This window comes from Struthio camelus, chromosome 1, assembly GCF_040807025.1.
Source record: "Struthio camelus isolate bStrCam1 chromosome 1, bStrCam1.hap1, whole genome shotgun sequence".
NCBI classification, from domain to species: Eukaryota; Metazoa; Chordata; class Aves; order Struthioniformes; family Struthionidae; genus Struthio; species Struthio camelus.
In genome coordinates this window covers 65,790,240-65,804,173 of record NC_090942.1, presented here as the reverse complement: position 1 = coordinate 65,804,173, position 13,934 = coordinate 65,790,240, and the positions used below count along the sequence as shown (strand labels likewise).

General features: G+C 42.9%; 1 protein-coding gene across 3 annotated transcripts in view; it reads right to left on the bottom strand.

Annotated features, from left to right (window-relative positions):
- DGKI (diacylglycerol kinase iota) overlaps positions 1-13,934 on the bottom strand; it is a 227,244-nt gene that overhangs the window by 198,048 nt on the left and 15,262 nt on the right. Inside the window, exon 1 of one of the 3 annotated variants that reach the window (XM_068945793.1) lies at positions 4,274-4,336. The exons of the other annotated variants lie outside the window; for them this stretch is intronic. Within the exon in view, the coding sequence (XP_068801894.1) occupies positions 4,274-4,317 (44 nt within the window). The 5' untranslated portion in view covers positions 4,318-4,336. Of the gene's footprint in view, positions 1-4,273; positions 4,337-13,934 lie in introns of those variants that run through there. 3 annotated transcript variants of the gene reach the window in all.

Sequence of the window (13,934 nt, the reverse complement as noted above, 5' to 3'; positions counted from 1 at the left end):
CCAGCAACAGGTGGAGATGAGTGGGATGTGTATGTGGAAGGAGGACGGGGCGAGAGAGAGAACATGTTCCTGACATTCAGGGACACATGTAGAGCGAGTTGTCTGTCTGGTTCAGAAAGGGCCTCGAGACTGAGGAGACAGGGGCTTGCTGAGCTGTGGGTAGCTAAGGTAGGAAAGGGGACAGATGTCTAATTCCAGCAGTGTCAGGTGGGAGTAGGGAATCAGGCTGAGGATTTCTGAGGACAAAGTTTAAGGCATGCACAGCCCAGATTTAAAGAGGGAACTTGTATCCTTGGTGCCAAATGTAGTCGTTCTTAAATTCATTTTCCATGATACTTTTGTACTGATTAAGAAAGAGAAAGTGTTTACTTTTGAAGCATACTTCTGTGCACCTTCATTTCATAACCCACTGACAGACTGCTAGAAACACCTGGTGCAAGGCAAATGGCTTCACTTTCTTTGCAAACGGTTTTGCTGTTTCCCTGACCTGTGAAGCTGTATTTGACATGCACCACTTCTTCCCAGTCTACTGTGAAAGTCTTTCTTGAGCAATGACTCTCAGGTCCAACTGATTTGTGATGTGCATAAGACAGTGACCCCTTTGGAGACCTGAGAGAGAATTTTAACTGTGGTGGTCTCAGGTGAAAGATCCCTTCATTAATTGCACTGCAGCTCTTCCAACCATCTTTTCCAGTTGAACAGTTTTCTAATTTGCCCTGCACTATTCTGCTTTCTGAAAAACAGGAGTTAAAGGCAACAGACACATAGCATGTATCTTCTTCTCAGTATCCAAACATGCAGTGTAAACCTGGCTCATAAAACATATAATCAGAAGGAAATAAAACTTGGGAAAAGAAACATAGGAGAAAGTGGAAGGTTGGCCTCTTCACTTCTTCAGGTTTTCTGTTGGGTTGCATATTTCACACCCTGGAAAGCTGCCAGATTGCTTGGCTCAAAGAAGATGCTTAAACAGGCTAATTATACGTCCTGATAACCGGACAAATGAATTACAAGTCCAATATTCAGAGAACAGTTAAGGCATGAACAATAACAGAGTGGCAGCAGCTAAACCACCTGGCCAGGATACCTCATCTCTGAACCTGAAGATATCAGTCCTGCAAAAGGACACTGACTTCTGGACACATACTAACCTAGGCCTCTGTCTGTGATGAGCTGCCAGCAAGCACTCCAGCTTCTGTTAATTATAGTGGCGTTTTTACAATGATGAGACTACTTCTCTGTGGAGAAGAGCTCTCATCAGAAAATTGGTTCTATTGCAATTAACATCTTTGAATATCCAAATTTAACATCCTCCTTGAGCCCTCTCCTTCATTCCAGGAAGTTTGTGATCAATCAAGTCCTGAAATAGAGCTAGAGTTCTGGGATTTAGAGGGTGTTTGGGATAGGGTGAGGGTGGGGAGTGAGGTTGCTTGCTTTTTAAGATTTTTTTAATTATTATTTTTATACACAACAGCTTCAAATCAGCCAGTTGATGCCTTTAACAGCATTTTAGCTTCCCATCCCATTGCTGTATCATTTCCGAGAAAACTACCATCATCAGCATCACCGCTATTTAAATTCAGAACATGACACATCCATTCCCTTGCCTCCATCCTTTCTTCAGATTTGACTGTAGAGCAGGAGCCGAGACACAGACAGCATTATTGTCCTCGGGAGGTTCAAACATTACCTCCTAGAGCAATCCATGCAACATGTCACACAACACACCTTTCCTCTTTTGCCCCCACAAACACACTGACTCATCAGTTCATCACCCCATCAATCCCTACTTTCCCACAGAGCTGGGGGGAGCACAAGTAGACATCAAAAGAGAAAACAAAAGTAGCAACACATGCTGATGATCTTGGACCATACCACATCTGAAATATCCATTACTTCCAGCAGCAGCCTTACCAGAACCTAAAACTCACAGGACTAGGGCAAATAGTTATTTCCAATATATATACTTTCTGGGATGAAGGAAAACAGCTTCTTTCTATGAAGCACGCTTGAACAGAAGTAAAAAGACCTATCCAAAATTATTTTTTCTCTTCTTCTACCACAACACCAAATCAGAACAGTAAACACTTACTTTATATCACCATCAACAACCAAAGAGGGGGGGGGGGAAAAGGCATACAGAGAAAAGAACCAATCTAGCAGAAACCTCACTGCCAGCTAGGTATTCAATTTAAAAAATAAAATTCACAACCAATTTCATCAGAAGCCTAACTTTCATGGCTCTTAGGTCATAACCATGAAATAGAATACTTTTTTATAGTATGAGAAAGACCCAGAACAATTTTTGCTGTATTATATTCAGTTATATACAATTTGATTTCCTGGTAGATGGCATTAGACCTTTCCCAACTTTAAAAACCCAATGAATGCTGAGTGCTTATATACTTAGGTAGGCAAATCACTTTAACTTAGAGATACCACATACAGTGAAATGAAAATCAAATGTAGTACCATTTTAGGTTTCACACTGCCATCACTTGTCATAATCACCCAAAAAACCTGAAAAACAAAAAAACCTCAGTGAAACTTGAAAATGAGAACATAACAGGCACATGGACAGTGTGCAGAGTCTTGGACCACAACTACAGCTCCTCACACAATCAGCTATATACATTCAAAATCAAAAAAATACGCTACCAAATCACAGCTGGTCAATAGGACCCAAAGCAGTGACAATCCACAGCAGCGGAATCACCAAGAGGCTGTTGGACTAACGCATGCCAAGTCAGATACTACACAAGCACATAACAGTAATTTAATCCTGCTTTTTAATACTAGGTCAGACCCTGGTTTCTTATGTAGTGTGGGATACTTCTCAAATTTTTTTTATTTAAGTCTTTGCATCTGCAGAGTGAGAATATTATTAGGTGGTCTATACTGTTTAGCAGAATGAAGGTCCTGGAAAGACAGTGTAGAAATCCATCCCAAAGGAAGAGTTTGACACCAGAGACTGAGATAGGAAAAGATCTGAATATAGGCCTATTCAAAGGGGACTAAGAGCCAGAGTAAAAGAGGTGGGATCTAGGGAGCTAATGGGGGGCAGGGAGGGGAACACAACAACAACAAGAGCACACAACGTGAGGGCTTAATAGCCAAGAACCCAGGATGAAGGGGGCTTGTAATATTAAATGCCTTCCTGTAGGTGAATTCAGTGAAGAGAGGTCCTGAGGCAACACAGCTGGAGCAAACCTTGCTCAGGCTCCATCTTGTAACTGAGTAGGTGAGAAAAGAGAAGATAATGAACTCATCAACTAAACAACATTTATAAAGAGCTACACCCAACCTTAAGACCAGTCAGTGAAAAACAAACCAAAAATTGGGTTTCCTTTGTCCCAAATTATTCTGTATTTAATATCCACTGTGCTGTGGTTTACAGGGAGCTTCCCTTCTACAAACTCAACTCCTTGTCTTCCAAATCACTGTGATGTGACTGTATTCCACAAGGAAAAACAACTTGACTACAAAGAGTTTATGGCATGAAATTTCTAGGGGTTCCAAAACTAAGTTTGTAAGTTTGTGAGAGTGCTAAACTTGCACAATCGGGTTGATTTAACAATAAAGAGAGGAAAAACTGAAATCCAGCTCTTAGGAATTCCACCCACTGTTCAAATGGGGGAAAAAAGAATCATTGCATATGAGCACTGGATTCATCCAGACAAGTAACTGCAGGGACAGGCATAGAGGAAAGATTGCTTCAGCATGCCAGCAGTCACAAGGTAACCCAACTTTCTGTGCCTACTGCCAATGAGTCAACAGCAGACTATCTGCCATATCCAGAACATCACAGTCCTAACAGTAGAACAAACGAGAAATGCAGAGATAAGAAGCCTTAAAACAAATTTCATTCTCAGGGCAGGTCAAATTTGGGTCCTCTCACCCTTGACAAAACCCCTCTAAAGTTTTTGCACTTCAAGGCATAAATTCACAAGAGGTTATTAAAAGCGTAACATTATTCAGAGTCTGTTAAGTCCTTCGTCACACCCCAGCACTTCTAGTGTTCTACACCATCCATCTAAAGCAGTTTCAGTCCTTAGTGACATTTATAGAGAAAATTTCCCCTTGGCTCCTCACTCAAATTGTCATGACAGAAACTAACAGGGTTAATCCTTTAACCTTAAGCATATCTTTGTTTCTCTACTAGATAAACTCCATTATTGCAAACTTAGAGACAATGTACTAATACACACATTGCAACAACTTGGATAACATACATGTACATGTGTGCACACAAGCGAATATAGAAGCTTCCAACCTCTGTATATTCCAGGGATGCTTTTCTTTCCACCGGTCCCACATTCCTGAGGACTTCTGCCAGCTCCTGCACCTCCTGTCCCCGGCATGCAGTGCCCGTCTCTCTTGCTGACCACATGGGCTGGCCAACACAACAGCAGGAAAGCAGTCAACCCTGGGAGGCTTGAGGAGCACCAGCGACCGCCCTGGTGTACTTGAGCAGGAGAAAGACAGAGGAGAGAGGAGGTGGCTCCGAGACACCACTGGAACATCTGTCATATCAACAGACTCCACTTCCCTTCCCAATTTTTATATTTAGGTCAAAACATGAGTAGTGGTTACTCCTAAAAGGGAAAAAAAAAAACCAAACCTCCTTGGCTTAATTTTTCCATGGAGGATCTGACAACATTTGAATGTCATGACAGCAAGTAAAAACAGAGCAAGCAAAACCCATGAAATTTCTAGATCCTCCTGAAATCTTATTGTAAATAAGTTCACAGACTGCAAATGTGAAGAGTTATAGTGGGAGATCAAGTATCCCTTGCTTTTGCCTCAGAGAAAATGACAACCACTGTCGCTCTTCTAAAAGCTCCAAGTGTCATAGACTTTCACAATATGTGACAAAGTCAGGCAAAGCACATAATGATACACTACCACGTATTGCTGGTACATCTTTGCACAAGTAGGAAGAAGTTATTATATTCATCTCAGAAACACTGGGAGCTTTGCTTACAGCCATGCAGAAAGTCAGAGCAGCTTCAGGAACGAATTTACTTAATTCACAGCGCACAGAAATACTCTACCCCATGGTAATGGCAACTCTTCCGATTTTTGTCAATATGCTATTTTTACAGGGAATTTGGATGGCTGTTTAGCTGGTTCATATGCTATTTTTTGTCACATATCATCAAGTTCTTCACTGCTAGTGTTTCCCAGCTCTGTGGAACTGAGGATTACCCCTTTGGGCTGATCCTCTCTTTTTCTAAAAGGCAATGCTATGAAATATGGAAAGCAGGTATAACAGAAATCTAGAGAGGAAAGAGCTGTCACAGATGGCTGTCAACTCTTTAATCTTTCCATTCCCTAAACGCACACTTCCTGTAACACCTACTAACCTCCTACGAAAATGGCTGAATTTCAGTGCACGCAAAAAAGAAATCTTCCCACAGCCGGCTGGTCAGAGCACTACCTTCTGCAGCTCGCCAAGGCTTTGGCGGCCAAGGGGAAAGACAAGTGACCACAGATGCTTGTTATACTCTCAAGTCCGGCTCCAAAGATCGCTGAGCCAGCTTGGCCAGGCAGCAATTCAGTCTTTTTCCTTCCTGGGATGTCCCAACAACCACATTTTTCAGGCATCTCTGCCAAGTAAATCAAGGGACCCACTGACCTCTGCTTGCATTGCTGACCTTGATCTATTCCTTCACCTTGAATTCATCTGCTGTTTCTGCTATAAATGACCAACACTGGGCGTGATGCTCCCATACAAGCACCTGCAATTTAGAATGATCTCATCGTTACTACTACTTTTAAACACTTGCTATCATTTCTGCATGGAGATAAATAAATCCCCATCTTCTCTGAGATGGAGAGACTCTTCTGAAATATTTCCATTCAGCATTTTTTTTTTCCAAACAGTTTCTTTAAAATGTCTTTTTTTAAAACCAAAGCTGACTCACCCTCTAATGAAAGATAGTCTCTGACTCACATTTAACACTTTGATCTCCATAGCTCATTTTGGTCAGTGGCTGGCTTAGCCATCCCTTGTACTGCATGCAAGGGGAACACAAGAGAAAACAAAATGTAATTTAAACATCAATTCAGTTCCAGACCATTGAGAAATGCTCAGGATAAATCGACAGAGAAAGGAAAATTGTTACAGCACCCAGAGACCTATTACAAACTAGAACAGAAATGAAAATTTTTCAGCAAGAGACAGATTTGCACTTCCATACTCCTAGATTCAGATGAAGAGGGGAGCTCAGTAAGAGATATTTTGCTAGAGGGGTTTCTTTTTCTCATTTAGCTTCATCAAAATCTTTGTAATAAAACCAAGCAGGACCATTTCAGAAATGAAATAACAATCCTAAAAATAATTTTCCATTTACACATAACTTGGTGTAGAATTTAGTACTTAATACCAGTAAGGCATCCAAGAAGGGGAGCCCTAAAAAGTGAGGCCCAAATTCTGGTCTAATATAAACTGCCACCACTTCACCCGCGGGAAGTCCCCAGTTCATGCAGAAAGGACAGCACAGGCAGCAGCACCGTAAGCATCCTTATTACAGTCATATAACCTGACCCAGGAAAGGCTCCTGTGAGCTGGATCTGATAAATCAAACTTCAACAGATTTCCACAGAAATCTGAGAAAGCTGAAGCATGGTGGCAGGGGGAGGGAGCAGATCCCATTGAAATTAATGGAAGCTGGGAGATTGTTTCCCTTCAATCTTCTTTGAAAGGTCTCAGGTTTAGCCTCAGAGCATGGCCTTGACCTAGCTGTGGAGATTGCTTAAAAACAAAAAAACAAAAACAAAAAACCCCACACACTAACAAAGTTTTGCCCATTTGAAGCACACAAGTGTCTCTCATGCACAAGTGTTTACATTACTTACAAGTGGTAGCAGACTTCAGTCTCAACTAATGCAAAACAAATACAAATTTGTAGCCTAGAATTTAAATAGCTCTTTAATAGGTTTGGGTTTTTTTTTTTTTTTTTTTTTTTTTTTTTTTTTTTAGAAAAACTACTTCTGATTAAATGAAAAGGAGAGTAAAAGACTAGTTGGGGGAGGGCGGGTGACTAGGTAACCACAAGTTGATTTGAAGTGATAGAAGCTGAGGCAGCCTTACCTTGAGCCCTTGTTTCGGAAAACATGGTGTGGGGACTGTGAGATGCCCATGTAAGGGCACACAATACAACCATTCTTGCTCATGATTCTCACCTATATATCAACAGACAGAAAAATTCCCCTTGCTTAATGTACTTCCTCTCTGCTCTGGCAGCAATCAGCACCCAGACCTGTGGCACCCATGTGTTTTGAGTTCAGGCTGTGTTTAAGCTCTTGTGTCCACTGAAAGTGAGGGTCTTCGTGATCACCTGGAAACATTTGCTAGCCAAGCAGGCAGAAATATTCTCTAGAAAACCTTTTACTCAGAAGCAGAATACACTGGAAGCATCCAGTGCCAATCCCCACAGTATAGTGCACGGACAAGGTGACTTGAGAAAAGTTGTGCTAACCTGGAAATGTATTTCATACTTAGTTTGAAAGCAGCAACAGCCCTCATTCAGCTCCCTATGTACAACAGGGGCACATGATAAGTTCTAATGTCATGAGGGGCACTTCCATCGCCAACCCCAGTATGAGAGTGAGTACTCCGTGGAGAGTGAGGCTCAGTTTTTCTCTGCGATGAGGTAGTCAAAGGTCCAATTTATCATATGCCTCGACAGTTTGTCAGCTCCATGTGACCACTTGTGAGTAATGCTCTCCTGCCCAGCTCAGAAGCACATATCTATGCCCTCTCACTGACCGTATGTCATATGTAGACAGGCACACGTCTCCAATTCTGAACCAAGATGTGCTTATCCAATGCTTTACGCATGTAGCAATTACAGTTAGTATATACAAAAGATGCATATCAGACCAATCAACCCTCTTTTTATCTCAGCACACTGTTTCCTTAACCCACAAAGTTTGGAAGAGCCTGCGTAACGCATCTGTCAGACAAAAACAAGCAGCAAACACTGACAGGAGTCCTGGCACCAGAATAACAGACCATCCATCCCCTCCTGCTCAAACCTCCGAGCTCGCAGCAGGTGTCCATGAGCTGAGGTCCCTGCACAGCCTGTACCCAGTCACTGGCACAAACCAGCGAGCCAAGCACCGACCTGAGGGGTTCCCAGGACAGGCCACAGCCCCACACCTGCATATACGTAGGAAGAAGCTTAGGGGCCTCCAGATAAGCATAGGTGGGGACAAAAATTGGTAGTTACTTGGGCATCGCATTCTCCAATTACTGAAGATTAAACAAAAATCTCTAATTATCTAAGGTAACATCCCCAACGGTGGGCACAGCTCGTCCTTCTGGTGAAGCTGATGGGCCCTCCTAGCTATTCCCCACCCAATTACTATTTTGATCCAGTAGGAAACTCAACTCCATCACCTCTTTCTGAAGGGAACAACCCAGGTCTAAGCAGCAGAGAGTCTTAGCTCCCTACTGGAGCCCAGTTTGTAGCAGTCTGTGCTGGCCTCAGCCATCTGCTTTGGGCTTTTTGTGCTGCCCTGCCCTCCATTTACTGCTCTGGGACTTCAGAGCCCAGAGGTCTTCTCCAAAATATCCATACAGTATAAAAACATCATGTGTCTACTTTCTAGAATACCTGTCTATCCATTAGAAGAGTTCTTACACGTATTTCAGTCAGGAAACTGCATTCCCAGGGGACATGGGGTGCTGCAAAGCCTATGGCCACTTCACTTTCCTTCTTTTGGGCACAATTAAATTTTGGGAAAGCACATATTCTGGGAAGAACTGGTCCTGCCATTCAACCCCATGGGCTGCGTATTTATATAGCACAATGGGGAATAAAATTGAAAGAGAGGTAGGTTGTTCAAATAAGCCTAGAAACGTACGAGCGGTGTGGAGACCCAGAAGTGACTTTGCTTGGAATAGCCTTTGTGCAGCAGCTGTTCACCCTGCTCTGACGCAGACACCAACCACTCAGCTGAAGGGGGCAGCTGCAACACCTTTCCCCCCTGCCCATGCCACAGCAAATATGCTTTTACTTGCAAGAGAGATTTTCTTGAACACCATTTTGCATCCAAGAAAGGGCTTCAGGTAAATGATACTCAGTGACACCAAAGCTTATGGGAGCGACACTTGTTCCGGTGCAGGGAGCAGAAGAGGAGAAAGAAGATTCCTTCTGCAGAGGAAAGGACTAGCTCTAGCACTACTCATGGCATTTTTAAGTCTCCCTTCCCAAAGGGCTGGATAACACCACCAAGGTAGGTTCTTTGGCAAGCAGTCCCTGTGGCTGGGAATACAAGGGCAGATTGAGGAGAAAAGCTGTACACTGGGCTGCCTCAACTGAGAGGAACGGAGGTCAACGGCTTCAGAAGAGAAGACAGCAAGGAAACTATACCAGGAAGGCAGCAGTAAGTGAAAAAGCATCCAAACCTCTGCCTCTACCGTTTTGGTTTGCCTATGGCAAAACAAAGTTTTGCAGTTCAGGAACAGTGACTGAGCACACACCACAGTGCTGCTGAGATTATCCAGTCTCCAGATTGCTTAACGCCCTAGCTGTACTACACCCAAAACGATCCTTGATAACATGGGGAAGCTCATCAGCCTGGCTAAAAACCATTAGGGGAAAAAAAAAAAAAAATCTCTTAGGTGCCCATGCTTATCTGTGTCCTCAAACAGGCATCCAAAAGAGCTATTTACCCCTTTGGCAAACTTTTGAAAAATTCATACTTTAGCCTTTATTCCTGAATTTCATCTCCCGAGGTAACAGGCTAACAGCTCACCCCCTGCCCACCCCAGTGATGCTGCAGGGATTAATTTATTTCTGTGGAGTGTTTTGAAAACATTTCAGCAGTTCCCAGCATTTGTCATTCCTCCCAGAAACAGCTTCGGAAAGTTGCTGTTGCAGCTTGTGCGTGGTATGCCAGGGCCAAGAGCAGGGCCTGGCCCAGGGAGACCTCCGGGAACGCACCAAGGCAGAGGGGTGACCCTAGCATGGCGTCACAGAGACACCTGGCATACAGATCACTCTGTTAGCAAACTGTTGCACTTCAGTAATGATTTCCACAGATGGTGACAGTGGATGCAAGAGTAGCTATCCTTGAACGCTCAGTGATATGAACCAGACAGAGCTATTCCCACTCCTCTTAGAAAGTCACAGCAAAGGGCAATATTGTGGCTATGAGCAAGACAGTTGTATCCCTGGAAAACGATCAGGAGTGCTGCATTTCAGTTCGCACGCAGCAGAAACATACCCTCTTCTCCGGCTCATAAAAGAAACACCAAGCAGAGAGAGAAAGAGGGAGACAAAAAAGAGTTAAGGGAACGTCACAAAAGCAAGAGACAAATCAGAAGCGCCAACTTACACCCACACACAAACCCTCAGGCAGTTTCTTGCCAGCAGTTTCATCCCCAGTGTACCCTCAGCTATTCATTACTATTTTCAGTCTCCTCTTATGTATTAATAATTCTCTTTGACGGCCCTTCTGCTAACACATTATAGCCTGAGTGGTTCGGGTCAGAACAGCAAAGAGCAGCAGAAGAGTCAAGCCGAGCAGTTCTGGGCTCGCTCTGAGGGAGTAGGCAAGAACGCCTGAGAGGGCAAAGCAGCCGGCACGGATATTGATGCTGCAGAAGTAACTCAACGTTTTGCACATAGTTTTCCACACTGAAAAGCATAGCAACAACAAAGATTCACAAAGGAAACAAGTGTGGGTTCACACCTGGAAAAGTCCAGGTCAGAAAGGAGATCTGTTGCTCCTTCTAGCTGCTCTGTAAGTGAGACTTCCTTTACAATGAAGCCTCCTGATAGCTCCCAGAAACTTGGAGCAATATCCTTTTGGCTACACATCTGTTCAGCGTGTATTTACTGAATACACATGGTTTATTCAGTGTGTATTTGCTTCAGCGTGCATTTACTGAATTTCTTCTTGCCCATCATTCTTTATTTGGAACAATATCTTTAACGGATAAAAACAGTAGCTTTCAGAGGAGATGGAAGTTATTTTAAAATAAGTTCATCTGTTCCAGCTGCTTATTCCTCACTTAAACTCATCATTAATCCTCTTTTTATGACACCATAATTGTTTCTATGGCAACCTTTTATGATGTCACAAACAAGATCAGAATTTGAGATCGGGGAACAGAATTAGCTTCTTATTCATTTGTGCAGGTCCGTCGCAGCTGCCAGACTTGATCAAATCACCGACCCATGAAGTCAAGTACTCTCTTTTCAAGATCGCATCAATACCCAATATTTTAAAAGGGCAGCGAGCAGAAACGGGAGCAGCGGTGCACCCGGTGAAGGATGGAGAGCAGTACTGTGCGGGGATGATTCCTCCCCAGCCCTTGCAAGGGATTCACCTGCTCCCTCGAAGCAAGAGGGCGTTGGCAACTTTTGTGACATTGCGAGGGCACGCAGCAGTCAGACGTGCTAGGAATATGATTCATGTTCATATAAAAGCCTAATCCTTCTTTGGCTCCTACTAAACATTTTCCTTCAGTGATGTCCCGCAGCAGTGAACCCCTTATTAAAGGCACACAAAACAATCATGTAGGGCACAGAAAGGAAGAGCCCCTAAGCTCACTTATTCTATCATCTTTTCTTCTACTCTTAAACTAAATAACTGCAGTCTGTCATCTTTCTTGCTGCAGAATAATCACAAATACGCTCAAATGCCTTAAGTGATTTACATCACCCTTCTCTAGTCTTTCTGCATTACTGCTCTATTTAAGCTCCCAGTAAATGGAAAAAAAAAAAAAAAGAAGAAGAGAAAAGAACAAAGAGGTCAAATATCAACCACCCAGGTACTATTCAGCATATCATCATCATTTTGAGATGTAACATATTCAAGATAAAGATGCCTTGTTTCCATTCCACCACTCCCCCCCCCCCCCCAACAAGTTTAGTTTGCATCGTTCAGACCAGGTAAATGAGTTAGGTACCAGCAAGAGTTAAACTAATAGCAAAAAATAAGGCTGGCCCATAGGACAGGCACCAGGAACTGCACAGGGACATGAGTACCCCCTTCTCAATACATGCCTCTTTCACCAGCCTGTGGTATATCCAGGTTTTACTCTGAATCATTAAGGAGAGGATCCTCAGAGATCGGAGCAGTCTTGGGCAATCCACAGGTTTTACTTTCCTGGCAATTTACTGTAGTTTAAAGAAAACATGAAAAATTACCCAGATTCCATAGAAAAGGGAAGGAGAACACAGAGCTTTACTTTAGCATTCTGTCCGGGGACTGAAATGCAAGATGCCAACCGTTTCCCAGCTGCCCTTGCAGCTGGCAAAGGATTGCCTTTTAAAGATGCAGATCACAGCAGGCAAAATGGCAACATCTCCATTTGGCTGTAGAGCTACTGCAGCACTTTTAAAAACTGACATACTTGCCAACATCCAGCAAAAGTCATCACCTCCACTTCAAGCTAGATTTTCCTCTTTTAAAAAAAAAAAAAAGAAGAAGAAACAAATTAACCAAAAAACCCCACTCAATATCCAACAAACCCTCATACTGAAAAAACATGCTTTTTACAAATATATTTCCTAGGTTTTGCATTTTTTCTTTGGAAATATTTGTTAAACACTAACAAGCATATATGTCTACTCATCTTCTTTGTTGGAGGGGTCCACGCAAAAGCTAATTTTAGCTCTGAAAGACTGCTCTTTGCAGACTTTCTCTGCAGTCAATAGAGATGGGCTCTTCCAGGGGACCGTTTGGAGCCAGAACCTGAATTAGGCAGGCAAAATTGTCCTCTGGAGGAGACTTTCTCTTGCTAATGACTATTGAAAACATCAAGGGAGGGTAGTCTCCCTAGCCTAAAATTATCCGTTGAAAATAACTCTTCCCTTCCTTACATTGACTTCTTCACACATATCAGTACTCAGTTTTTTCAAGAGTTAGTAAAAAGTGACACCACCATCAACACTTATACATGGGGGCTGATTCATCACAGCAGGGCCATTAGAAGGAAATGCATTAGTCTTAATAGCGAGAACTGCACACTCACATGGTCTCTTCCCAAGAAAGTTCTTAAATCCTGTGGGAGTCAGATGTCGGGAACAGCACAAGCAGACACTGTTCTTTGACAGACAAGGCAGCAATCCATTGCCCAGATGTAATTTATTATAATAAATACTGTCTTGTATATCAGATATATTCTTTTTCACATTGTAGTTATCAACACTCTTCAGTCTTGGAGAGAGGATAGCCATTGACCCTCCACATGCAGCCCTTATAAATATGCTGGCTGCCTCCCTCTCCCTTGCCAGGATTAGTTGGATGGGATATGTTTAGTCCTGAGAGCTATATGTCACAAAAATTTGACTTCCATTAAACCATCATCCCCATAGACCTAAGCAGGCCACGGCCCAAGTCCAGTGACCAGAACACGCTGGGAGAGATCAGCACGCGCCTCTTTGGTACCCCTCATTGAGTGTAAATGCTGATCTGACTGCTTCGTGGTTGGAAGGAGAAAGTAGCAGCAGAAACAGCAGAACAACAGATAAACATCTCCTGAAGGCAGAAGCTCTTCCAGCCCTAAAAATCAGAGATCAGTTTCATCCTTTGTATAAAGCTAGTTAGTGTCCAATAAGTGGCAACCTCATTTTTCCGGATTAACAAGGTGGAACCTACCAGTAGCTCCAGAGGCAGACTTCCAGACATAGAACACTCTCAGAAAGAGAAGGAAAAAAAAAAAAGGGAAAACAAAAAAAAAAAGTTAAACATACATCTTGTGTGCATTCAGCCACCTCTGGAGACTGACCTGTTTATCCATAGTAGATGGCAGTCCACTACCCAATATTATTTTGTTAGTATACTTTAACCTTGACATCAAGGGATTACTGCTAACAGTCAGAGGGCAATTCGGCTTCTATGTTCATTCAGTCCTTGGTCCTTCAGAGGAGGTTCACAATCATGGCACTGATTAGCACTAAGTGTGGTTA